This window comes from Dipodomys ordii, unplaced genomic scaffold (assembly GCF_000151885.1).
Source record: "Dipodomys ordii isolate 6190 unplaced genomic scaffold, Dord_2.0 Scaffold47, whole genome shotgun sequence".
Classification (NCBI taxonomy): domain Eukaryota; kingdom Metazoa; phylum Chordata; class Mammalia; order Rodentia; family Heteromyidae; genus Dipodomys; species Dipodomys ordii.
The window spans coordinates 10,513,199-10,540,370 of NW_012267263.1; the positions used below are offsets into that span (position 1 = coordinate 10,513,199).

General features: G+C 38.7%; 1 protein-coding gene and 1 pseudogene across 1 annotated transcript in view; both read left to right on the top strand.

The window, feature by feature from the left end:
- The window catches only part of Dock11 (dedicator of cytokinesis 11), a 196,254-nt gene that overhangs the window by 146,619 nt on the left and 22,463 nt on the right, over positions 1-27,172 (top strand). The window contains exons 35-43 of the mRNA XM_013019742.1: positions 2,828-2,894; positions 4,695-4,742; positions 6,900-7,042; positions 8,119-8,234; positions 9,807-9,944; positions 15,571-15,753; positions 19,262-19,375; positions 23,304-23,519; positions 23,608-23,665. Coding sequence (XP_012875196.1) covers positions 2,828-2,894; positions 4,695-4,742; positions 6,900-7,042; positions 8,119-8,234; positions 9,807-9,944; positions 15,571-15,753; positions 19,262-19,375; positions 23,304-23,519; positions 23,608-23,665 — 1,083 coding nt within the window. The remainder of the gene's footprint in view (positions 1-2,827; positions 2,895-4,694; positions 4,743-6,899; positions 7,043-8,118; positions 8,235-9,806; positions 9,945-15,570; positions 15,754-19,261; positions 19,376-23,303; positions 23,520-23,607; positions 23,666-27,172) is intronic.
- Positions 11,885-12,393, top strand: LOC105988252 (annotated as a pseudogene).

Genomic DNA, 27,172 nt, shown 5'->3' on the forward strand with positions numbered 1-27,172 from the left:
ATTATCAATATTTCATAATTGCTGAATACTGTAAATAACCATAGGCTTATTTTAGGAAATTAAGAGTTATTAAGTCAAACCCCATTCAAAGTTTCCTCAACTTCACCACCCTACCATAAAGCCAACAATGTTTTGTCCCCTGTTAATCAACTCAGAAGGGAGGGGGACTCCCTCGACCGTTATTTTGGAACAGACCAAAAGGCAGGGGAGACCAGAAGTCACCATTAGCTTAATTTTGAAAAGCAAACCATTTTCACCTCTCTTTTAACATTTTTATTTAATTATTAAAAACTGTAAATAACCATAGGCTCATTTTAGAAACTAAAAGTTACTAAGTCAAATCCCCCACTCAAAACTTCCTCAACCCCATCATCCTGCCATAAAGCAAATAATGTCTTGTCCCCTGTCCCATCTTTTGAGAGCTAAACCTAGGGTATAAATTGAATTGATCACCTACTTTAGGGAGACTGGGCTGAACCTGATGTTTTTTGTTTTTGTTTTGTATTTGTTTTGCTCAAGGCTGGCGTTGTACTACTTGAGCCACAGCTCCCTTTCTGGCTTTTTGGTGATTACTTAGAGATGAGTCCCACAGACTTTCCTGACAGGTCTGGCTTCAAAGCCTCCATCCTCAAATATCAGCCTCCTGTTTAGGATTACAGGCATGAGCCACCAGTGCCTAGCTCATTCACCTACTTCTTATGATGAGAATTACAAGACTTTTACACTTAGAAGAGAGCCTTTTGACATTTAGCTATATCAAGTAGGAGAAAAGAATAGGAAGCTAGGTGCTGACATTTTAATGTTTTTTATTTCTTTAAAAATGTATCAGTAGCTGGATGCTGGTGGCTTATGCCTATAATCCTAGCTACTCAGGAGGCAGAGATTTGAGGATCACAGTTCAAAGCCAGCCTGGGCAGGAAAGTCTGTGAAACTATTGGCTTCAATAAACCACCACAAAACCAGAAGTGGCTCTGTGGCTTAAGTGGTAGAGCACTCACCTTGAGCTGAAGAGCTCAGGGACAGTGCCCAGGCTGGTAGTTCAAGCCCCATGACTGACAAAAACAACAAAAAAATATTAGGAAGGTGTTGGGAAAGTGAAGAAAGAAATGGATAAAAGACAGTAATACATGGATTTTTCCTGTCTGAAATAGTTATTTCAAAGAGAATAGAAACTGGATGTTGGTGGTTCATACCTGTAATCCTAGCTACTCAAAAGGCTTAAATCTGAGGATTGTGGTTTGTAGCCATCCAAGATAATCCCACTTAATCATCAAGAAGCTTAAAGTGGAGCTGTGGCTCCAGTAGTACAGTTCTGGCTTTGAGCAGAAAAAGCCAAATGAGAGGACCTGAGTTCAAGGCCCAGTATAGGCATGCGCGCGTGCGTGCACGCACACGCGTGCGCGCACACACACACACACACATACACACGGATGAATAGAAGTTGGGTACTAGTGACTCATGCCTGTATTCCCAGCTGCTTAAGAGAATGAGACCTGGAATAACTGGAGCCTAAAAGTCTACAAGATTCCATCTCCAATTAGTCAGCAAAAAGTAGGGCTGGTGGTGTAACTCAGTTGGCAAAGCCTAGCCTAACAAAGCAAGACTAGCAGATATAAGGACTATGAATTCAAAGCCTCCATACCAGCAACAGAGGGAGGGAGAGAACAAACACCAGTTCATAATCCAAAGGTGAAAAAGAGGGAGGAAATAAAGTTGTGTCTCTTCCTGTACAGTTCTTAAACTTTTTGGTTTGCAGAACCTATCAATGAGCGGGTAAAAGCACTTTACCTCCAAAAACTGTACACAAACCTACAAGCTTGCATTAAGATTTTAGTATTTGTTTAAAACTTAGGTCTTAAGGAAAGGCACAGCTTCCCTTCCTCTTGATAAGAACATTAAAATAAGCCATCCAAAAGAATATTTACAACGTAAATACGAAGCATTGTGGAAAGTGAAATCATTACAGATAAAATGATATACCTGAAATTAAATGCAAAAGAATACAATGTGTCTAGAAGTTCTCACCTATAATTCTAGCTACTTGGGATATGAAAATCAGGAATATTATGGGTAGAGGCTAGCTCAGACAAAAACTTTGTAAGACCCCGTCTCAACCAATAAATAACTGGCAAGATGGTATGCCTGTCATCCCAGCTACCTGGAAGTGTAAATAGGAAGATCACAGTCCACGCTGCCAGGAAAAAGTGAGACTCTACTCAAGAAATAATAAAAATGGTGCTGGTGGCTCACACCTCTAATGCTAGCTACTCAGGAGGCTGAGATCTGAGGATCGCAGTTCAAAGCCAACCAGTGCAGGAAAGTCCATGAAACGCTTTTCTCCAGTAAACCACTAGAAAATTGGAAGTGGTGCTGTGGCTTAAGAGGTAGAGCAGTGCTGAGGGATAGCACCCAGGCCTAGAGTTCAAGCCCCAAGAACAACCAACAAAAGAAGAAAAAAGAAATAAGAAAAGCAAAAAGAGCTAGCTAGCGTAATGCTAGATCAGCTGCTTCACATACTTAAGGCCCTGAGTTCAAACCCCAGGACCACCAATTAACAAAAAGAATGTATTATTTAAGCTCAATATAGTAGTGTTTGTGTGTGATCCCAGAACTCCACAGGCTAAGACAGAAGAATCTAGAGTTTGAGGCCAGCTTAGGCCTCATAGTGAAACATCATCTCAAAAGAAAAGTACATTTAGTGTGTTAGCTAGTGTGAGGGGAAAGGACAATATTGATGAAACAAGATTATGATTTGATAGTTGTTGTAGGTAGGTTCACTGTACTATATTTGCTTTTTTTGAGTTCTAATCCTTTGTTTCATTTTCAGATACTCTCTTAACTTACTGGAATAAAGTATCTCCTCAGGAGCTCATAAACATTCTCATACTTCTAGAGTAAGTTATGCCTATTTATTTTCATAAATCTTCCCCTTATTTGGGGACAGTTTAGATATTCCCATTTTTCTGCCTTCAATAGCTTATTTTCTTAAAATGTTGAGAATGTTAAGCTATTTTGGTAATATCAAGACAAGCATTTTCCAGCCATAGCTTAAAGAAAAATATAAAGATGGAACATTTGTGATATTGTAGAAATCTATACCTAATAATAGACCTTCTTTAGAGCCCATTGGGAATCTTTCTAAAAGTGATCTGGGAAATTAGAAGTGGTAGCAGTTATCCTACATCATTCATTTGGAGCAAATGGGCAGCTTCAGTAATTGGAACTTAAAACATGTTTAGAGCTGAGTAAAATCCTACTTACTTCAGTACTGGAGATCTGGATAATCTAGACCCTTCTAGGAGCTAGAGGTGTACCTAAATATTTTTCCATATATTCACATATTTTTTTAAGATACTTGAGAGGGAAAAATGCTAGTGTAGAGATGGGAAGCTGGTCTATATTGTATGCTAAGCTACTTTTACATCACTATTAAAAGCTAGAAGAAAAAATAAGCATAGAATGAAAAACAGGAAAATTTTTACATAAGAAACATACATATAATTTTATTTATGTACAAAGTATGAGAGGCTGGCCATAACTATTTGATTAAAGTTTGTAATTTACAGAGAGTGTCAGTTCACTAAATAGTAGTCAAGTTTTTTGTTTGTTTGTTTTGTTGGTTGTGGTGCCTGAACTCTGGGCCTGGGCACTGTCCCTCAGCTCTTCAGCTCAAGGCTAGCGCTCTACCACTTGAACCACAGTGCCACTTCTGGCTTTTTCTGCTTATGTGGTACTGAGGAATCGAACCCAGGGCCTCATGCATGCAAGGCAAGCACTCTACCACTGAGCCACCCTCCCAGCCCAGTAGTCAAGTTTTTTAAACATTAATTATACTGTGAAATATATGCTAATGAAAATATTTAGTGTTGGGGATTTGCTTCAAAAAAAAACGTAGGGAAGGTGAAATTAGAGGGCCTATTCAGGACAAAGATTTAGGGCAAAATAGTGTAATTATTGAATCTACAGAGTAATGGGTGTATAAGAATTTATGCCTTCCTTCCTACCTTCATATGAATTGGATAGGTTTAATAATAGAAACTATTTTAAGACCATTGTTGTTGTTTTTTCTTTTTTTCTTTTTCATTGGTCAGTAGTTGGGCTTGAACTCCAGGCCTGCACACTGTCCCTGAGCTTTTTTTTGCTCAAGGCTAGTGCTCTACCAGTTTGAGCCACAGCTCCACTTCTGTTTTTGGTGATTTCTTGGAGATAAAATCTCATGGCCTTTCATTCCTGAGCTGGCTTCAAACTGCGATCCTTAGATCTCATTTTCCTGACTAGCTAGGATGACAAACATGAGGCACCAGTGCCTGGCTTAAGACCATTCTTTAAAATACTATAGCATTTGTCCTGTTTCTAGGCTTAAGAATGCTTTTTAGTATTGATAACTATTCTCCTGAGCACAAATAATCTATATTGCCAGAATTTTTAACCTGTCATTAGCATAGTATATAAAGACCTTTTGTGTGTAGTAAAGCAATTGTAGCTAATATTTGCACAAACATAGAGGTGGCAAGCCAGTAAGTAATTATTGCTTGTTTATTTCTGTAGAAATAAATGTTATTTTAATATTATTTTGGTGGTACTGGGGCTTGTTATTGTAATATTGTTTGAGTAGATTATTCATCCTGAGTATTGCTTGTTAAATTCTAGCAGATGATAATGTATTGCTAACATGCTATTTTTTTTCTTTCTAGAGTATGTTTGTTTCATTTTAGATATATGGGAAAAAGAAATATAGCAAGGTAATTCCCACTGTACTTTTCCATTTTTCCTCCTCTTCCAGCATGTGAAATCCAGATTATTCATTTTAGGTTAACATTAAGACACCTATGATTTATCTAATGTGCCCCAACTCAAAAAACTAATATGAGCTGCCAATTTTTGTAACTTTTCAAATGAGTAATGACTACAGTGAGATGAAGAGTTTTTACCTTATGAAATCTATGAAATAATAGAACAGATGCTTATCTTTCCTGAGGGATTTGAAAAGGAGTTAGGTACAAGGGAAGACAGAAAAATCATGAATTAAGAATAACTGGAAGCTGTGTAATTTTGTCTATAGTCTTAGTACTCACCTCAATTACTAGGACAATAGAAACTCTCCAAAACTCTCCAAAAAATTAGGACATACATGATATATTATCTCTACATTGTATATGATCGTTTCACCTTTTTTTTTTTTTTTGGTCGGCCGTGGGGCTTGAACTCTGGGCCTGGGTGCTGTCCCTCAGCTCTTCAGCTCAAGGCGAGTGCTCTACCACTTGAGCTACAGCGCCACTTCCAGTCGTTTCACCTTTTAAGCCTAGTGAAATATTTGAGAAAAATGTGTAAGGGGGCCCTAAAGCAAAGAAAGTTACTTACTTTAATAGTACATATTTTAGTGGTATCAATATTTATTAAAGGAAGTCAAATACAATTATTTGTTTTTTACAAAAAGTTCTGGGCTGGGAATGTGGCTTAGGTGTAGAGTGCTTGCCTTGCATGCATGAAGCCCCGGGTTCCTCAGTACCACATAACCAGAAAAAGCTGGAAGTTGCACTGTGGCTCAAGTGGTAGAGTGCTGGCCTTGAGCAAAAGGAGCTCAGGGACAGTGCCCAAGCCCTGAGTTCAAACCCTAGGACTGGGGGGAAAAAAGTTAAATTCCATAGCGTATTCAAACACTGAAGAGACCATAGAGTGGGGTTTATTCTTGCATCTCTGGAACTTCCTAATAGTTCAAGTGGTGAGAGCTCCAATTGCCATCATGATTTTCCAGGATAGGTGATGGTATAGTAATCGTTACCATGTTTATTCAAGAACAGACAAATTTCGCCAGGTGCTAATGGCTCGTACCTGTAATCCTAGCTACTCAGGAAGCTAAAATTCAGATGTTCACAGTTTGAGGGCAGTCCAGGCAGAAAATTCTGTCAGACTCCATTTCCAAAATATTTGGCAAAAAGTCATGCTGGTGGTGTAGCTCAAAAATACTAGCCAAGGAAGTAGGAGGCCTTACGTTTAAACCCTGGTACCCACAGAAACAAACACAACAGGCGATGTTTCTCTTCTTTAGTTTACATTATCACCCAGTTGTAATTTTTAAATGGAGCCTCTTAAAACTGAAAGAAAACAAAAATTCACAGATCTCAGCAATAGACGGTTTTGTGTGTGTGTGTGTGTGTGTGTGTGTGTCTGTGTGTGTGTGTGTGTATGTGTCTGTGTGTCTGTGTCTGTGTGTGTGTGTGTGTGTGTGTGTGTACTATGGCTTAAACTCAAGTCCTCATGCTCCCACTTGGCTTTTTGTACTTAAGTCTGGAGCTCTACCACTTGAGCCACACAGCTCCACTTCTGGCTTTTTGGTGGTTAATTGGCAATAAGAAGAATGCCATGGTCTTTTTCTGCCTAAACTGACATTGAACTGCAATCCTCAGATCCCAACCTCCTGAATAACTAGGATTACAGGCATTAACCATCAGCTAAAATTTCCGTTTTAAATTTACCTCAGATCCAGAAAGAGATTGCATTGATACCCATTCTTGAAAGTCTGATTCCAGAGTTCTTTTCAAGGCTTCTTCCACCCTTAGTATCACTTTCACTGTCTTCTCTGACTCTTTTCCTTACCACCAGCAAAAAGACAATCTTTTTGTAGTGTTGTCTACTTACCCCCAGTGCTTTCAAGGAGGACAGAAAGGGGAAGGTCTTTCTAAATCCCTTGATTACATTCTTACAAGCTATTTTATGTATTTGTTAAAAATTCACACATGTTCCAGTGAAGCCTTCTTTAATCCAAGTAATACATGATAGAATATTGAGTATAGAACCATGCTTATATGGACAACTTGTTCTGTTTTAGTTTAAAAGAATCTAACAATGAGATACATTATTAGCACACTCTAGTTCCTAATTAATTTTTGTTTTTTTAGACTTCATGATGCCTGGCTGTCCAAGCATTTTGGAATAGACCGAAAATCACAAACCATGCCAGCTCTTCGAAACAGATCAGGAGTAATGCAGGCCCGTCTTCAGCATCTTAGTAGTTTAGAAAGTTCCTTTACACTTAATCACAGTAAGTGAAAATGTGGAGGGTATGTATATGAAATAGACATGTGATGCTATTTAACCTGAAGTACTGGTTTAAGTCATCTTATGATTAGAAAAAAATTCTCATGCATCAATGTATATGCATGCCTCAGCTATGCATTTACATGCAATTGTTTTATTATAGTCTGACTATTGATAAAATATGCATGGAGTTTTCAGTTTTCAGTAATAATTATTTTAAGTTTTTCTTAGTATAAAAAATTATTTTCCAAGCCGGGTGCCTGTGGCTCAAGTGGTAGAGTGCTCACCTTGAGCTGAAGAGTTGAGGGACAGCCTTCAGGCCCAAAGTTCAAGCCCCACAACCAACAACAAAAATGATTTTCCAAGCTGGGTGCCAGTGGCTCATGCCTGTAATCCTAGCTACTCAGGAGGCTGAGACCGAGGATCATGGTTCAAAGCCAGCCTGGGCAGGAAAGTCTGTGAGACTCTTATCTCCAATTAACCACCAGAAAACCAGAAGTGACATTATGGCTCAAGTGGTAGAGCATTAACCTTGAGCTGAAGAGCTCAGGGACAGTGCCCAGGCCCAGAATTCAAGCTCCACAACTGACATACATACATACATACATACATAAATGTACAAATCTACTTCCATTAGACCTAGGTAACTTCTGAATTAGAAATACATGGCATCTAACTGGCAACATTGTAAACATTTGACTGTAGGACACCATTGTATATATGATGGCTGTATTTCTGCAGCTTTCCCATTCTGCCCACATAATTAGTAACATAACATAAAATGCTTTCTACATTATTTTCCAGTTACATAACGATAGTTCATCATGGAAACCATATTGTCAATGAAGTAGGCACCTAATTTATGTCCAGCAGAGTTTTTGATAAAGGCTGATTTAAGAAAAAAATTAATGGAATTAATTAACCCCAGACCATGTTTGGTTAATGAGTCTAGAGAAACTGATTAGATCTCCTGCTTATATTAGGAGCCTCCTTTCATCTTACTTGTCTCACTGAGTCTTTAGGAAGAAAGTCATTCAACACTGTTTTGGGCAAAGTTTAATTTACTTTTTTAAATCCTAGGTTCTACAACAACTGAAGCAGACATCTTCCACCAGGCACTTCTTGAAGGCAATACAGCCACTGAAGTTTCCCTAACGGTGCTAGATACCATATCCTTTTTCACTCAGTGTTTCAAGGTAAAGATGTAGAGTTAGTATTCAGCTGGTATCATTACAAAGAAACAGTTTCACCATACGTGAATCGTCAGAGGCAGGGTAGAGTAGTGGAAAAAGGCTGGCCTGAGCAGTGAGGAAACATGGATAGCAGGTGTTAGGCTATAGGTATTGAACCTAGAGCCTTATGTGTGCTAAGCACATACTCTCTACCAAGTTAGCCTTCCTTTGCATTGTGAAGGTTGGGAATGAGAAAGGGAAGTAACTACAAATGAGCATGAGTATTCTTTTTAAAATCATGAAAATAGTCTAGCATTACATTGTGATGGTTGTTCAATTCTGTTGCCTACACTTAAGTAGATAACTGAATTGTGTGATTAAAATTCGTGAATTTTGTAATACATAAATTATATCTCAATATACTTAAAATTACAAATATGAATTTTTTGCTGAATCAAGGGCTTGGAACTCAGGACTTTTTGCTCAAATGCTACCACTTGAGCCCTTCTGGATTTTTCTGAGTGATTTATTAGAGATAAGAGTTTCATGGACTTTACTGCCTGGGCTGGCTTTGAACCATGATCCTCAGATCTCAGCCTCTTGAGTAGCTAGGATTACAGGTTTGAACCACCAGTACCAAGCTGAATTCACTTTTAATCTCATAATGGCCTTAAAATATAGAATATTATTTTCCCTATTTTAAAATGAAGAAACTGAGGCTCACAGAGGTGGTAGCGGTTAATGTCACATAGTCATTGACAGAATCTGGATTCAGAACTAGATCAATTATCACAAGTGTCCATGATTCTAAGATTGATGTAACCATTAGATCTATCACAGCGTTGCCTATTGTTTTGGTTTGGGGGCAGTGCTACTGTTTGGAGCCAAGAAGTAACTTACTGATTTCTTTGTTGGAAGGTAGGAGGACAGGCTAAAGAAGTTAGCCAATGCTGCTTTCAAAACGAAGTTTATAAACTAATAGATATTCCCATTCCATTTTTTGTTTCTCATTTCTCTTTTCAAGAGACATTTAAAAGTTTGCACAGCTTGTTAAATTGTGATAACTGTTAATAGTTCTACTCAATTTGTCACCAGTGTCAAAACATCTGATACTAAACACCCTTGAAAAGGGAAATTAGGTAATAAATTTTTTGAAAAGAATTTGTATATTCCTTGCTACATTATATAGCCTTCTCTCAGATACACAAAAACTGGTTACTCTATTTATTTTTAACAGAATTTTTCATTGAGAAGTCACATGATATAGGTTAATAGAATACTCTTGCTAACCAGGTTAGTGGTTCATAACTGTAATCCCCAAACACAGGAGGCTGAGACAGGAGGATCTCTAGTTCAAAGCTAGCCTGAGCAACATAGTAAGACCTTGTCTCAAAAAGTATTGAAGGAAAGAGAAGGGAAGTAGTTTATATAGTATATTTTGAGTTTCAAGTTGAAAGATTATATAAGGGTTTTAAATTAAATTTGAGCATTTTCACTTTTCCAAAACTTCCAAACAGTTGTTTCACTAGAAGTCAGTTCTCTTATTCGTGGTGAGGCATAACTATTTCTACAAACTATTGCTTTCCTGTTTTACAGAACCAACTTTTAAATAATGACGGCCACAACCCATTAATGAAAAAAGTATTTGATATTCATCTTGCTTTTCTTAAAAACGGACAATCTGAAGTGTCACTAAAGCATGTATTTGCCTCACTAAGAGCTTTCATCAGTAAGGTAAGGGCAGCTTTAAGAGCTGCCTCGTGGCTCTTGTTCACAGCAAATATGGAAGAGGGGGGAGAAGTTGGTTATGATGATGTATACAAACCTCAGCTAATGAAGCCATTAACTATTGCCTTTGTAAATTCAAGCAGAGAACAATATAATGTATACAGAGGACCTGGCCAAGAATTCCATAAAATCAGAACCTGTTTTCTTATTTCACCTTTTATGCCTTTCCTTTTTCAGAAGGCTTCTTTCAACAGTGTCGTCTGCTTTTTCCCTTGTCTCTTTTAATGTGTGTGTAATACTAGAGGTTAAATTTATGATGTTGAGCGTACTCCCTACCAAATATCATTTTCACACTATGTACCAATTTTACCAATTTTTCTTTTATCTGGCATTAGAATAATCTTACCTAGCACTTGCAACAGAAACCAACTTTTATAGCCCCAAGTTCGTCTATAACACTTACCTTGCAGATGGTAGGTATTCATTAAGTTTTGAATGAATGAATGATTCTTTCCTTTCAGTGCTAATTGTATCTGAAATTAAAAAATAATGAATTCAAGGCTTTTAAAACATTTTTTTCATATAATTTATGAATAAATTTATGGAAAACTGAGTTCAACAGAAGCATGTTATAAGAAACTAAGGAAGCCATGCAGGTGGCTCAAGGCTGAATTCTTAGCCCATTAGGAGGCAGAGATTGGAAGACTGCAGTTTGAAGTCAGCCCAAGTGAAAAAAAAGGTTGTAAGACTCCATTTCAGCCAGTGCCTGGGCATGATGATGTGCACCTATTATACCAGATGGAATCACAGTATCTTGGCCCAGTGACATGCCTGTCATCCCCAATAACACAGAGAAGCATAAGCAAGAGGATCACAGCCCAGGCTAGCCTACTTCAAAAACACCCTGGTAGATTGCCTGTTGAGCGAGTACAAGGCCCTGAATTCAATCCCCCTCCCAAATAGATGCAAGGCCCTGAATTCACGCCTCCTCCCAAACAGAAACTATAGAGACAAATGAGAAATCAATCATTCAACAGCTATTAGATGTTACATACTAGATAAAGCTTGTTGTCTGGTAGAGGCAAACACATACATAAAGATACATGTGTAAGGGCTGGGAAGGTGGCTCAGTGGTAGAGCGGTTGCCTTGCATGCTCGAGGCCCTGGGTTCGATTCCTCAGCATCACATAAGCAAAAAGAAAAAAGCTAGAAGTGGCACTGTGGCTCAAGTGGTAGAATACTAGCCTTGAGCTGAAGAGCTGAGGGACAGTGCCCAGGCCCAGAGTTCAAGCCCCACGACTGGACCCCCCTCCCAAAAAAAAGATACATGTGTATCTCCATCAGGATCAAAGTTTTCACAGAACTGGGGTGAGTAGCAGGAGAAAGAAGAAAAATGCTCCAATTTAGCAAAAGTTTCCCTTTACCAGTGTAGCTAGGATTTCTTATGGATCTAGTAAAAGAAACAAAATCGCAAGGAAGAAATAGCTTAGTGTGCTACTCTTAAGGACTAGACTTCATCTTTTAGCCATGATTGCAGCTGTGAAGAGGTTTTAAGCAGGGAATTGTCATAGATTTGTATTAAGAGGGAATTGGTATAAGGAGGGGAAAAAGTGATATGGAAGATAAATAGCTGGAACATAGGCATAGATGTTGTAGTTGAACTCATCACAGTTGTGTAATCTTCCCTGGAGAGTATGTAGGGGAAGAATACAAAACAATGGGAGTAGAACACTGTGGGAAAACAGCAGCACAAAACAGGTTGGAAAAGAAATCTGTAATGGAGGCAAGGGGGAGCATTCATGTGGAAGCCAAACTAGATAAGAGTGTTCAATATTGGCTTGAGATACAGGGAGATCAAATAAGATAGGAAGAAAAAAAGTAGGCTGTCTTTCTCTGTCTCAGGTGAGGCAGCCATCTTGCTCTTGCCGTGTGCTGGTGTTGGAGGACCCTCCCTGTTTCAGATTTATCAACAGCATGAATCAAGAAAAGTTAGCCAAACTTCAGGCTCAGGTCCAGATAGGGGGCAAAGGTACAGCTCACAGGAAGAAGAAGATGGTACATAGGACAGCTACAGCTGATGACAAAAAGCTTCAGAGTTCTCTAAAAAAAAAAACTGGCTGTGAATAATATAGCTGGTATTGAAGAGTTGAACATGATTAAAGATGATGGGACAGTTATTCATTTCAACAACCCCAAAGTCCAAGCTTCCCTGTCTGCTAACACCTTTTCATTTACTGGTCATGCAGAAGCTAAACCAATCACAGAAATACTTCCTGGAATATTAAGTCAGGTCAGGGCTGACAGCTTAACAAATCTCAGAAAGTTAGCATAACAGTTCCCACGGCAAGTGTTGAATAGCAAAGCACCAAAACCAGAAGACATCAATGAAGAGGATGATGATGTTCCAGATCTTGTAGAAAATTTTGATGAAGCATCAAAGAATGAAGCAAACTAAATCTTTTCTGGTTTTTGGAAGCTGGCATGGACTAGATTTAACAAATCAGCTATATGGTTCCAAAGTTTCACAGACATGGAGAACATCACATTACTAGTACAGTAGTATAAATATTTTGTATGTTAACAATGCTGTTTATTCAGCATTTTTTGGTCATTTGATTTTGCATTTTGCACTTCCAGGATCTATACTTTTAGTCAAAATATGAAGTAGTGGTGCAGTTTGAGAGTGTTTTGGTTTTAGATTTTTCTTTTTTGCGGGGGGTTATCTTTGGTGTATGTATGTATATGTATGTGAGTGGTATGTCTGTTCACAGTGGAGAGCAAATTGGAAGACAGTTCTATTTATCCTCTCCTTCCCTAGTAAAAATAAAACAAATCTTTCCATTTGTTACCCTTTTTCCCCAATAATGCACAGAATTAATGAAAAATGAGTATTTTACTTCAGATCTAAAGAGTTTTGTTTTTTTATATCATTGGAGGTCTGGTTTTAATTTACTTGATTAACTATCATAGTTTTCATGTATTTTTCTAGGTTTAAAATATCTTGAGACATTTTGCTATCCCTTGTAGATGAACTGTAACAAGTTGGGTATCTTTGGTGTGATTGCCTTAGGTTCACTCTACCTATTCAGACCCAGAAGAACTTGTTTTACTACCTTTCTTCCTGATAGGCTATTTCCCCTCTCCTTTTGGTCTTTAAATAGCCTGATCAGGCTTTGGTAATTAATATTCTTCCTCACCTTCTGCCTAGCCTGAGAGGAATGTTCTCCATTCAGAGTTAAGTGAGTGCCTAGTACCTCTTTTTGTAAGATTTTTGTTCCCTTATCTTGAGGAACAGCAACTCCATCTTCAGATTTTTATTTCTCCTCAATGTTACCATTTGGTAGACTTCAAACTAAAATAGCATGTGCTTTCTTCTTCTTTTTTTTTTTTTAGCATGTGCTTGCTATAAAACATTTATGCCAGCCATATCCTGTATCCTAGCTGTCCTTAGGAGCAGGTGCAAGAATGCCTCTTTTCTGGCAAAGCTGACATTTGGAATGTCCTTTTTAATGAGAAAAAAATAAGCCATAGACTCATCCTCTAGCACAAACGGGCATTCCATGACATGGTACTGGCCTCGAGAGGATTCCTTCATCACTCCTACTCTTGGCCTTGAACCTACCTCTGGGTTAGATCTTATTATTGTAACTGCTCACAACACCCTCGCATGCTTATAACAAGGCTTTGAGGGGGGAGCACTATAAAACACAGTATTTATTTATTTTTTCACTTTTTAGAGGTCTTGGAGATAAGTTGCATTCATTCACTCAAGTTTCCTTCTTGCTGTCTGCTAAAAGCTTGCATTTTGCATGTCAGCATTAATTATATACAATATTTTAGGATAAGATTTAGAAAATCTATAATTTTTCTGGCCCATCACTATATTAACTGCAGCTTAACTTTACAGCATTCCAGCTTTTATTTCAAGGTAGATATCTTTACTTGATACCTTATAGCATTCCAACTTTTGTTTCAAGGTAGATACCTTTTCTTGATATTTAAAGTTCAAAACAACATGAGAAATCTGTAGACATTAAGGAATAGTTCTTGTGGAGGTTTTTTTTTTCTTTTTTCATCCAAACACCTCAAATTCTATTTTATAAATTTGTTGATTTTCCTGTTATGTTTTATTTAATATATGGACTTAATAAAATATCAGTAATAAAATAACAGTGCTAAGGAGAAAAAAAAAAGAAAAGTCCATTAGAACAGGGGTCTGTGGCTCATTCCTATAATCCTACCTACTCAGGAGGCTGAGATCTGAGGTTTATAGTTCAGAGCCAGCCCAAGCAGACAAGTCCGTGAAAGTCTTGAACTAACCACCAAAAAGCTAAAAGTAAAGCTGTGCCTAAGTGATAGTGCTAGCCTTTAGCAAAAATGTTAAGGGATAGTACTGAGACCCTGACGTCAGCCCCAGTACTGACACCCCCCCCCAAAAAAAAAGAAAAGAAAATACATATGCACACGCACATGCATACAAAACCCTGGCAACTAGGTCACTGACAATTTTGGTCATTGCTCATGAAAATAAGTTGTGTGAGAGGACTTGTTGAAGGATTACCTATACTATAGCTATGTTGTCTCTTAAAAGTTTCTCTCTACATGTCTTGTCCTGCAAGAGTTAGTAGGTTCCTGTAAGTATGGATTTAAATTCAAAGTTCCCAAGAAATTATTTTGAATAGGTGGCCCACTAACTTCAGTTAAGACACTGTATTCAGAAGCAGCTTGCCTAGACCTGTAATCACAGGAGATGGGAATATGTATAGTTTATTTTCCATGAAGCAGCAGGCTGAATATATTTTTGAAGTAACAGGAAACGATGGTTTTGAAAATTGGGTAGCCATTTATATATCTTAATTAACACTGTTCATGAGTAGAGTACACATGTGTGAGAATACTTGATGAACTATATTTATTTTATAAGATCAATTTCACCTGCTCAATAGATTTCAGCCATAATTTTCTTAGCACTAGGTGAATCATAATATAAGGGACTGTTTAAATATAAAGCCAAAAGTAATGCCAGTTTTCCTTCCCATTTTTTTTTGGGGGGGGGGTCTGGTTGTGGGGCCTGAACTCTGGGCCTGGGCGCTGTCCCTCAGCTCTTCAGCTCAAGGCTAGCGCTCTACCACTTGAGCCACAGTGCCACTTCCGGCTTTTTTCTTTTTGCTTATGTGGTGCTGAGGAATTGAACCCAGGGCCTCAAGTATGCAAGGCAAGCGCTCTACCACTGAGCCACCTTCCTAGCCCCTGTCCTTCCCATTTTTAAGGCCCCATTTGAGAGACATCATTTCAGCGATTCATGTATTTAGTACTTATTGTTGAGAAAATACTTAAGCATATGTTTCAGATTATCTTGAGCTCGTCTCAGAGCTACAGCATTTATACTTCCTCCCTTTACATTGTTGCAGTAACCTGTGTATTGACTTGACTAGTTCTGCCATTGGAACATGGTGGTCTTTATGCTAAGTAGTTAAGGCTGTCTTGAGCCCTGAGCCCTGGACCCATGTTGATTTCTGTCATCAAAGCATCCAGCGTAGTTTTACGTGCAGGTATATAGGAGGCCCTTAATACACAATTGTTTTATGATTCAGTTTTCAGATACTTATTTCTGCTTTCCCTTGTTCTTTAGTTTCCCTCGGCTTTTTTCAAAGGAAGAGTGAACATGTGTGCAGCATTTTGCTATGAGGTTTTAAAGTGTTGTACCTCAAAGATTAGCTCAACCAGGAATGAAGCTTCTGCACTTCTGTATCTTTTGATGAGAAATAATTTTGAATATACCAAGAGGAAAACCTTTTTGAGGACACATCTGCAGGTCAGTGAAAATCAAAGCTCTTCTTCCTGCTCCTCTTCTTCAAGTCCTTAGCCACAATCAAGAGTAATGTATAAGGTTGCGAGCATGGCTCAAGTGATAGAGTGTCAGCCAGAAGCAAGTAAGCTGAGTTTGACACCCAAAGTTCAAATCTCAAGAATTTTGTCTAGTTGAAATGGAGATTATGCAGTAAGTGTGAAACAGACACTGGATTTCAAAGATTGTTATAAGAAAAAGAATATAAAAGAGGAATGCCTGAAACTCTTAGTTCATGTGCTTAACTCACATGAAATGTAGCTAATCCAAACTAAGATATGCTAAAAGTGTGAATTACTCATTAGCCATTGAAGACTAAGTACAAAGTAAAAAGTAAAATATCTTGATTTTAAAAATTGAATATATATTGCAATTATATATTGGGTTAGGTAAAATATATTAAAATAAATTCTCTCTGTGTCCATTTTTCTCCCTCCCTCCTTCTCTCTCCACCCCCCACTTCCCCTCTTATACACCTGCCAGGATTTTACTTTGTACCCCAAACTAGCCTCAAACTCATACTCTTCCTGCCTCTGCCTCCCAAGTGCTGAGAATATAGATGTGTATCACCATGCCTTACCTTCTATCTTTTAAAATGAAGGTACTAGACAATTGAAACTTACATATGTGACTCACATTCCTATTTTTGTTGTAAAAGTCTGCTCTAGAGCATATAAGTATTAAAAACACAGAGTCTAGTTCATAAGTTCCTCCCCAAGCTGCTCAGTTTCCCTAGTTTCTTCAGAGATAAACTATGGGGAGATATTAGGACCTAGCTCATAGCATTTGTAAAGAACAAATGAGATGACTAAATAATAAGCTTATTAGATATCACATAGCAGTTGATGCAGTTGATGTATTTCATACTATAGCAGACACACCTGTTTAAAAATGGAAAAAAAACTGAGCTAGGTGTGGTGGCACATATCTGTAGAACTACTTGGGAGGCTAAGGCAAGAGGATTGCTTAAGCCCACAAGTTTAGGACTCGTCTGAGCAGTATAACTAGAAAAAAATGTGGAAATCCTAAACTTAAGAGAGAGACTACTCTGTACTTCAGAGTTCAGTTACTTACTTGCTGTGTGCCCCTAGGCAAATTGTTCAGTATGGATGGACTAGATTCCTCATCTGTAAACTGAGATCAAGTGTAGTTCTCCTTGAATGGTTATTATGAGAGTAAAAAACAAAATATGTGGCTGGGTAGTTGCAGCACTTGAAAGGTGAAGGCAGGAAGATTACCAGTTTGAGGCCAGCCAGGCCTACATAATAAGATCCTGTCTCAAAAAAGAAAAGAATGAATGAATGAAATGTGTGGAGTGCCTAGCAAAATGCGTAGCTCAGAGTCAACATTTACTACATGATAATTATTCCACAGCTCCATATTGTGCTTACTTGATGGAACTGCTCTAAACACAAACACAATTAAGACATATTGGACAACTCAGTAAGCTTCTTGGTAATGCAGGGAATTCCTGGTTACATTTTTGTCTTTATTGCCCTAGTTTGTCCCATTGGAATTGATTATTGGAGATAGTTATAAATGGGGAAGCATTTATAAATGGTTTGTTGGAAAATAACAGCAGTAAAGTAAAAATCTAATCAGAATATATTCTCACTTTTAAAAAACATGCTATAGCCAGGCACCAGTGGCTCACGCCTAGCTACTCAGGAGTCGGAGATCTGAGAATTGCAGTTTGAGGCTAGCCCCAGCAGGAATGTCTATGAGACTAACCAGAACAAAAGAGAGAAAAGAAACAAAGAAAAGAAAAGAACATTGAAGTAGATTTAGAGCTGTGCCTCATGTAGAGCACTAGCTTTGAGCAAAAAAGCTTAAGAAGGGCCATATTGTCCAAAAAAGTATACTCATTACATGAATTATGAAACAGTAACTCCTCTCTACAGTACCTTTATAATAATAATTTTAAAATTTTAAAGCTCAGGGATGTTGCCCAAGCCCCAAATTCAAGCCTCAGGACTGCAACAAAATATATATAGATTTGCTTCAAACCATGATCCTCAGATCCCACTTGAGTAGTATTACAGGTGTGAGCAACCAGCACCTTGGCTCAGATCTTTTATTACATATTAAGTGTCACTTCAGTACCCACTCAATTCCAAAACATTGTTCTTATTAGTGTATCAGTATGCCTGAAGTTCCCTGTTGGATCCTTTCTTCTTGACGTGGATATCAATTCTCTCAAGACTTTACTCAAAAGTAAATGACTCAATGTGAAGGCTTGAAATAGTGTCTGGCCCATAAAAAGTACTCGATTTCTTAATGGAGTGCTAATGCTGGGCTCATACATATAACTCCAGATACTCAGAGGCCAAGGTCTGAGGACCATAGTTCCAAGCAGCCCAAGAAGAGAAATTTGAAACTCTTATCTCCAATTAAGCAGCAAAAAAAGAGAAATGAACACTCAAGTGTTAGAGTGGCAGCTGCAAGCATAAAAAGCCATCAGTTCTGAGTTCAAGCCTGCCCTAGTACCATCACAAAAAAAGTTAACTAATAATATTATGAGTGTGATATCATAACTGATTATCATAGCTCTACAAAGTAGAAATTGTTATCCCTATTTTACAAATGAGAAAATAGAAAAATAAGTAGATTTCCCAGAGCTACACAGTGGAAAATTGATAAAGCTAAAATCTGAATGTGAGACAGTTGGACTCTAGACCTTAACTCATAAGCTACTACTATTTCTCATGTCCCAGGATGAGTAGTTCCATTAACATCTCAGCATGAGTCATTTTGGCATTGATTCAAGTAGTCTGAGACATTTTAAAGCACCATTAAAGGCATTGCATTAATGGCTGTTAAACTAGTAGGCCTTGATCAAACACAGAGTGCTGAGACACTGAGCTTGGGAGTCCCTCACATTAAAATAGATGAGTGGAAAGGAGTGATAAAAATATGTCACTTATTTTCCACTTTTCATAGCTTAAGCATGGTCAAAACTGAGACCGGAGCACCATCATGTCAGAGTCTATTGTATAGAATTTTTATTTACTTTATCATTTTTTGTTGGTTGTGGGGCTAGAGCCTAGAGGCTGAGTGCTGTCCCTGAGCCCTTTTGCTTAAGGCTAGCACTCTACCACTGTGAGCCACAACTGCACTGTCGGTTTTTGAGTCGTTAATTGGAGATAAGATTCTCACTGAGAGTTTTCTGTCTGGGCTGGCTTTGAACTGTGATCCTCACATTTCAGCCCCCTGAGTAGCTAGAATTATAGAAGTGAGCCACTGGCACCCACCTAGTACAGGATTTTTAAAAGAAGAATTTGAAACCTGTGTGTGATAGCACCACCCTGTAATCCTAGCTACCAAGGAGACTGAGACAGGAAGACGGTGAGTTTGAAGCTATCCTGGGCAACACAATGAGGCCTATCTGATAGAGTAACCTATCTGATAGAGTAATGAGAATTAACTGCATTTTTTCAAAAGCCATTTGAAAAACAGTATTTGCTTCTTCCCACAGATAATAATTGCTGTGAGCCAGCTGATAGCTGACGTAGCACTAAGCGGAGGATCAAGATTTCAGGAGTCTTTGTTCATTATCAATAATTTTGCAAATAGTGACAGACCAATGAAGGTATGTTCTCACTTTAATAAATTAGAACCACTGTGCTAGGGATGTATGTAAGTCAGTGGTAGAATTTATGCTTAACCTACACAAGACTGGATTTGATCATCAGCACCAAAACAAGTAACTCTCACTCGCAGGGAAGTTTATATTCTTAGAGTTAGACCATCATTAGATTCCCATTTTTTTGTATAGACTATATAGAATGGGAGCTTCATGAGTTGAGGTCCTTGTGATGTATACTAACCACTAGATATCTAGTAACTATAATACTGCCTGGTCCATACAAATATTCAGTGTTAAGTGAATTGATTGGTAAATGGATTTATTGTTATTGGTGTTAGTAGAAACTGAGTCTTTTTGTGGGCTTGATTGCTAAACTTGCTCAGAAAATAAATATATCCTTTCTTGCAAAACAGTTGTTAGCATTTATGACATTGGTTAATTGAACAGTTTGTAATGACAAATATCTCATTAGAATAGTGACGAACTGCCTGACCCATTGCCAAAAGATGAGGCATGGCAAAGAAGGCTTCTACTATTTGTGGGTTTTGAGACTTCGAGAAATCATCTGTTAACTGATTAGTACTTGCTGTAGCTATAGATACTGACAAATCTCAAGTCCAGAGTCATCAGTCTTCTTTTCTTGTGTGTGTGTGTGTGTGTGTGTGTGTGTGTGTGTGTGTGTGTGTTCTGTGCACTGTCCCTGAGCTTTTGTGTTCAAGGCTAGAGCTCTACCACTTGAGCTACAGCTCTACTTCCAGCTGTTTTGGTGGTTAACTGGAGATAAGAGTCTCACAAATTTTCCTGCCCAAACTGGTCTCTAACCTCAATTCTCAGATCTCGGCTGCCTTAGTGGCTAGGCTCACAGGCATAAGCCACCAATGTCTGGCCCAAGGCTCTAATTCTTTTTTTATTTTATTTATTTATATTTTTGTTGGTCATGGGGCTTGAACTCTGGGCCTGGGTGCTGTCCCTCAGCTCTTCAGCTCTGCCACTTGAGCCACAGCGCCATTTCTGGTTTTCTGGTGGTTAATTGGAGATAAGAGTCTCATGGACTTTCCTGCCTGGGCTGGCTTTGCACCATGATCCTGAGATCTCAGCCTCCAGAGTAGCTAGGATTACAGGCATGAGCCACCAGTGCCTAGCAAAACCCTCATTCTTAACCCTGAGCAGCAGCAGTTTGCTGAGAGCAAACCCAGCTCCCCACCCCCAAACTACCGTTCTTCTTCCTTACTGTGCTTAAAACCTACAGCATTGTAAACATGCATTTGATGCGTTTTGGGCTTCATTGCCTCAAGTGCAGATCCTCAGTGATACACGCATACAAGTGAAGAATCCATTGCCAACACAAGACCTTAACTCCCTGGGAAATGACTTATTCCTTTTCTTGGGAAAGGTCATATTCCAGCATATTTGATGATATTGTATAAAATCTGAAAAAAATTAAAAGCTCATAGTCACAGCATACTTGATGTTTGAGACATGTAGAATCTATGTACCACAAAAATATTCCCATAGGAATGTTGTTTGCACTGAGAAAAACAGTAATGCCAGCTGTTCACATGCTGGGAAAGTTTCTTTTTGGGCCAGTTCTATTGGTTCCCCAGGGAAATCAATAGCTAAACCCAATAGTGTAGAAACAATATATACTATTTATGCTCTTTTATTTACAGTCCTTTTTTTTGTCAGTCGTGGGGCTTGAACTCTGGGCCTGGGCTCTGTCCTGGACCTCTTCAGCTTAAGGCTAGTGCTCTACCACTTGAGCCACAGTGCCACTTCCAGTTTTCTGAGTGGTTTATTGGAGATAAGAGTCTCACAGACTTTCCTGCCCCGGCTGCCTTTGAACCTTGATCCTTAGATCTCAGCCTCCTGAGTAGCTAGGATTACAGGCCTGTTACCCTCCTTAATATCATGACAAATTAGCAAATTTCTCTAAGAAAGCAGGGTTTGTGTTGGATTTTCTTAATAGGGAATCTTTCTTTTCCTTGACTAATTTCTGAAATGACCTAGTTTTATTCTGTGAAGGCCAACACTACCAATGAACACCATTACAACAAAGGATTCCTTCCACTAATAAATGGAATTTCTAGTAAGAAGAAGGGACTTATAAGCAAGTACTTATGGCTCACACCTGTAATCCTAGCTATTCAGGGGGCTGAGAACTGAGGATCACAGTTCAAAGCTAGCAGGAAAGTCCATCTCCAATTAAACACCAAAATAGCCAGAGGTGGAGCTGTGGTTCAAGTGGTAGAGCAATAGCCTTGCACAAAAAAGCTTAGGGACAGTGCCCTGGCCATGAGTTCATGTCCCAGGACTGGCACCAAAAATGGGGGGGGAATAATGTGTGTATAATAATTATTTTTTGGTAATATGAAATTTGAACTGAAAGCTTTGAGCTTGCTAGGCACTGACTACTGCTTAAACCTACCACCAGCCCTTTTTGCATTAGTTATTTTGGAGCTAGGATCTCAAGTTTATGCCTAGGCCTGCACAGACCACAATCCTCCTGTTTGTGCTTTTCACATAGCTGGGATGACAGGCATGTACCACTGTACTCAGCTGTTTATTGCATGAGAACGGAGGCCTCACAAAATTTTACTGCTCCTGGCCTCTAACCATAATCTTCCCAATCTCCACCTGCCTATAGCTAGGATTACAACCATGAGCCACCATGCTCAACTAATAATTGTTACTTTTAATGGGTGCTGATGGCTCACACCTGTAATCCTAGCTACTCAAGAGACTAAGCAAAGACAGAGCTGTGTAACCTTCTGTTCTTGAGACTGAAAGCCCTTTGAGAGATTGTTAATCTCTACCTCTTTATCATGTGCTATAATTCATGATCTCTCATTGGTGGAAATAGAGAATATTGCAGTGTGAGTTGAACTTGGTGTGTGTCATAGACAGTAGATGGGGTAAGTATCCTCGTCAGTTTGGAAAAGTGGCTGAAGAGTATTGGCTCTAGAGCCAGACTGCCTGGGTATAAGTACTGTTTCTGTGGCTTCCCAAATGTGAGACTTTAGCCTATTCTGTGCCTCAATTTTCCTACTGCTAATATAGTGAAAGCGCTTAACTTATAGGGTTGTAAAAATTGAAGCATGTAGTTGGGTTCTGATAGTTCACACCAGTAATCCTGTAATCAGGAGGCTGAGGTGTCAGAGTCATGTTTTGAACCTACCTCAGGCAGAAAACTCTTCAAAACTCATCTCCAAAATAACCATCAAAAAAAAATCTAAGCCAGGCAATGGTGGCTCACACCTGTAATCCTAGCTACTCAAGAGACTGAGATCTAAAGATCACGGTTCAAAGACAGCCCTGGCAGAAAAGTCTCTGTGAGACACTTATCTCCATTTAACCACTCAAAAACCAGAAGGGGAGCTATGGCTCAAAGTGGTAGAGCACTAGCCTTGAGCAAAAGAGCTTAGGGACAGTGCCCAAGTCTTGAGTTCAAGTCCGACAACTGATTTTTTAAAAAATCTAGTCTGGAAAAGCAGTTCAAGTGGTAGAGTGCCAGATTTTAGTGAAAGAGACAAGCAAGAACACAAGACCCTGAATTCAAACCATGGTGCCAGCACACATACACAAAATTTAAACATAAAAAGCCCCCAGGCCAGTGCCTGTTACATAGTATGCTATCAAAAGCTTTCAGTTACTGTCATAAGTAAACTAAAAACATGGATTTATTCCCATCACTGTAGACTATAGCTCTCAAGTTCATGCCTTTATGTACTGTGCATATATTGTCATCAAGTTTAGAGCCTGTGACACCTAAAATAGTTATTAAAAATCATTTAGACATGCAATTATAATAGTACCAAGAACTGTAACAAGAAGCAGAGAAATTCATATATTCCAAGGATTTGATGCTGAACCTTAGATTGTACCAATAATACTGTTAAATGTATAATTTTTTTGTTTTTTGTTTTTTTGATAGGCAACTGCTTTTCCCACAGAAGTCAAAGACTTGACCAAGAGGATCCGTACTGTTCTTATGGCCACTGCCCAAATGAAAGAGCATGAGAAAGATCCCGAGATGTTGATTGACCTCCAGTATAGCTTAGCCAAGTCCTATGCCAGCACGCCGGAGCTCAGGAAAACGTGGCTCGACAGCATGGCCAAGATTCATGTAAAAAATGGAGATTTTTCAGAGGTGACTACTTAATGTTTTGTTCTAAGCATGTCCCTTCCAGACCCCCTGCATACATTCTAACACTTGTTTCTTTGTTATCCATTTTTAGGCCGCAATGTGTTATGTTCATGTAGCAGCTCTGGTTGCAGAATTTCTTCACCGAAAGAGTAAGTTACTTCTGTTCTGAAATGACAAGAAGCTCAATTGGCATAATCATTTTTATCTCTGTAGCTTGTAAATCATGGAATTGAGCTCTGAAAAATATGTTCACCTTCAGCCTTATTCAGTGGAATACAGAAGTTGTTATAAAAAAACAACAACAAAAGAGGAGATTGTTCATTTTAGCTTCTGCTTACAAGAATAAGTTAAATAGTACAGGGCTGGGCCTGATGCCCAGTGTTTATTTTCCAAGACTGTCTTTCTGGAAGATGGCCACAAATTAAATTCTTGTTAGGGCTCATGAGAAACTCTAGATAATACAGATTTATTTTCCCCTTTCCCTCCTTAACTTTACCAACTACTGTCCACAAACTAGGTGTCTACTGTCACTTTCAGTTCAGTGACACCTGGGTGTGTCATATTAAGTATATTAAGATCCAGCATGCCTAGATTCCTGATTGGCCATTCTTTTTTTAATTAATTAGTTTATTTATTTTGTCCATCATGGGGCTTGATCTCAGGGATTTGGCATTGTTCTTGAGCTCTTTTGCTCATGGCTAGCAGTCTACCACTTTGGGCCACAGCTCCACTTTTGGTTTTCTAGTAGTTAATTGGAGATATGTCTCAGAGTTGCCTGACCCAGCTGGTTTTGAACTGTAATCTTCAAATCTCAGCCACCTGAGTAGCTAAGATTACAGCGCCCAGCCCTGATTGGCCATTCTTAAATCAGGAATCTTCCTTAAAGTTTCCCTTTCCCAAAACAGTATTTTTTACTTCTGTAACTACTCAAGCAGTAAAACAGCTGAATTTGTTTTCAAAATGATTGGCAACGGAATTTGCAGTGAAGACATCTGCCACATAGGATGAGGGAAAATGTGGCTGCTGGCCTGTACAAAATCATTTGGTACATGATAGGACAGATACTGTGGCAGCAGTCTCTGTTCATATTGATAATTTTGTATGGCCTATGAATGATTGTTAATAATATCCAAATGGCCCATTAGAGGAAAAAATAGTTTGCCTGCTCTTGAGAATTGCTTATTAACAAGTACACTCATTCTATCAGTGTGTAAGCTACTTGCAAATAACATCAAGACAAAGAGATGATAACTTGTAGGAATCATATTACTCTGGCTTTGGCTATGGAAATAAAATCTTGTTTTGTTTTGCTTGATTTTCTAATTCCTGCAGTTATCTTTGTTTTCACGTTTAGGGTTCAGTGTTCAGTTCTTTCATATAGTAACAACCATTTGGGTAATCTTTTTCTAAAAGATGTTCTTCCCAAAAGCAATATCATGATTAAAATGTAGACTAATTTTACACTTATTTTTTCTTGTTTTTTTTTTTCTTTTTTCTTTTAGAGACAGGGTCTTTCTCTGTAGCCTGTGCTGACCTGAAACTCACTACGTTATCCTCAAACTTGCAATTCTCCTGAGTCACCTCCTCAGTGCTGAGATTACAATGGGCACTACCATGCCTGGTTCTCATTTACTATGTACTTGAAATTAGTATACACAAGTTGTGTGAAATTAGTATAGTGTAGGGTTTTCCCCGTTTTAGTACATGCAGCTACTCTAACCTCCAAACTCTGACAAGTCTTAATAAATGAAAATAGTATTTCTAAGTAGTCATTTAATTATTTCATGTCAAAGTTTTCTAAAATGTATCCTTCATCAAACTCAACTATTATTAGCAAGCAAAAAATATTTTGCATTTTTTTAAAAAAGCAATGTTATATGTAAGAGAAATTTTCAATATTTATTTATATAAGTACTATCCTTTTATGTATGTGCTGGTCCTAGGGCTTGAACTCAGGACCGAGTTTCTGTCCCTGCTTTTTTGTTCACAGTGTTCTACCACTTGAGCTACAGCTCCACTTCTTGTTTTTTTTGCTGGTTAATTAAATAGTCTCAAGAACATTCCTGCTTTGCCTAGCTTCAAAGCGTGATCCTCATATCTCGGTCTCCTTAGTAGGTAGGATTACAGGTGTGAGCCAACAGCACAGGATTTAGTACCATCTGTTTTCAAACCTGGAAAATTCTACTTGCATAAGCTGGAAAATCTAGTTATTCTAAAAAATAACAGTAAAATCCTCAGAGTTTTTCCCGCTAAGCTTCAATGATTCAAAGATTTCAAAAACCTTCTTTTGTTAATTAGCTGATTAAAACATGAAAGCTATACCAAGGTAGATTACTCATCAAAAACACAAGTTAAAATTTAATGTTAACCTGCTTCCAGTCTGAGAACTTCATAATCTAATATTAGTGGCTGTAAAACTAACTTACATAACAAAGATCATTGGACAACTGTAGAACCTTTGTTTCCTATCATTACGTGTACTTTGAAAAATACCAGAAGATTCTTCAAAAATGCTATTAGCCCTGCCGGGTGCCATTGAGCCACATCTATAATCCTAGCTACTCAGGAAGCTGAGATCTGAGGATCGTGGTTCAAAGCTAGCCTGGGTAGGAAAGTCTGTGAGATTCTTACCTCCAATTAATCAACAAAAAGCCAGAAATTGAGCTGGGGCTCAACCTTGAGTGAAAAAAAAAGCTCAGGGACAGTGTCCCAGCCCTGAGTTCAAGCCCCAGGACCAGTCTGGAAAAAGAAAAAAAGCACCAATGGCTCATGCCTACAATCCTACTCAGGAGGCTAAGATCTGAGGAATGTAGTTCAAAGGGAGCAGCCTGGGAAGGAAAGTCAGTGAGATTCCTATCTCCACTAAACTACAAGAAAGTTACAAGTGGAGCTGTAGCTCAAGCGGTAGAACTCTAGACTGGATCACATAAGGTCACAGACAACACCCAGGTCCTGTGTTCAAATCTTAGGAATGGCTTTAAAAAATGTTGTTAGCCTCATCTGACCTCAGGCACAAAGGATAAATTTTATCTTCTCCCCTAAAATCATAGCATTCCAGAAGACCCAGGCTTTATAGGGCAACCTTGTGGCTTATTTCCAAAGGTGAGGAACACCTGGTCTGAGAGTGCAGTAAGGCCTGAAAAACCATTTGGTACCTGACAAATAGACATGCTTCTTCTATTCTTCTCAGCTCCCTGTAGCCATCTTCTTGTATTGATAATTTTGCATGGCCCTCAAATGATATAAATATCCAAATGACCCTTGGCAGAAAAGAGGTTCACCACTCCTGGTAGATACTTGCTTGACCCTAACACTTTGGTTCACAATCCTACTGCAACACTTGGAACTTGAGTTTATTTTCCACCCCCTGAGGGACCAGCTGTCAGCAGTTGTTTAATTCTATCTTGGGCAAGTTAATTTATTTATTAGTAAACTTCTTTAGCAATAATAACTCATTTAGGGCTGGGAAGGTGGCTCAGTAGTAAGAGCGCTTGCCTTGCATGCCTGAGGCCCTGGGTTCGATTCCCAGCACCACATAAGCAAAAAGAAAAAAAGCCGGAAGTGGCGCTGTGGCTCAAGTGGTAGAGCACTAGCCTTGAGCTGAAGAGCTGAGGGACAGCGCCCAGACCCAGAGTTCAGGCCCCACAACTGGATCC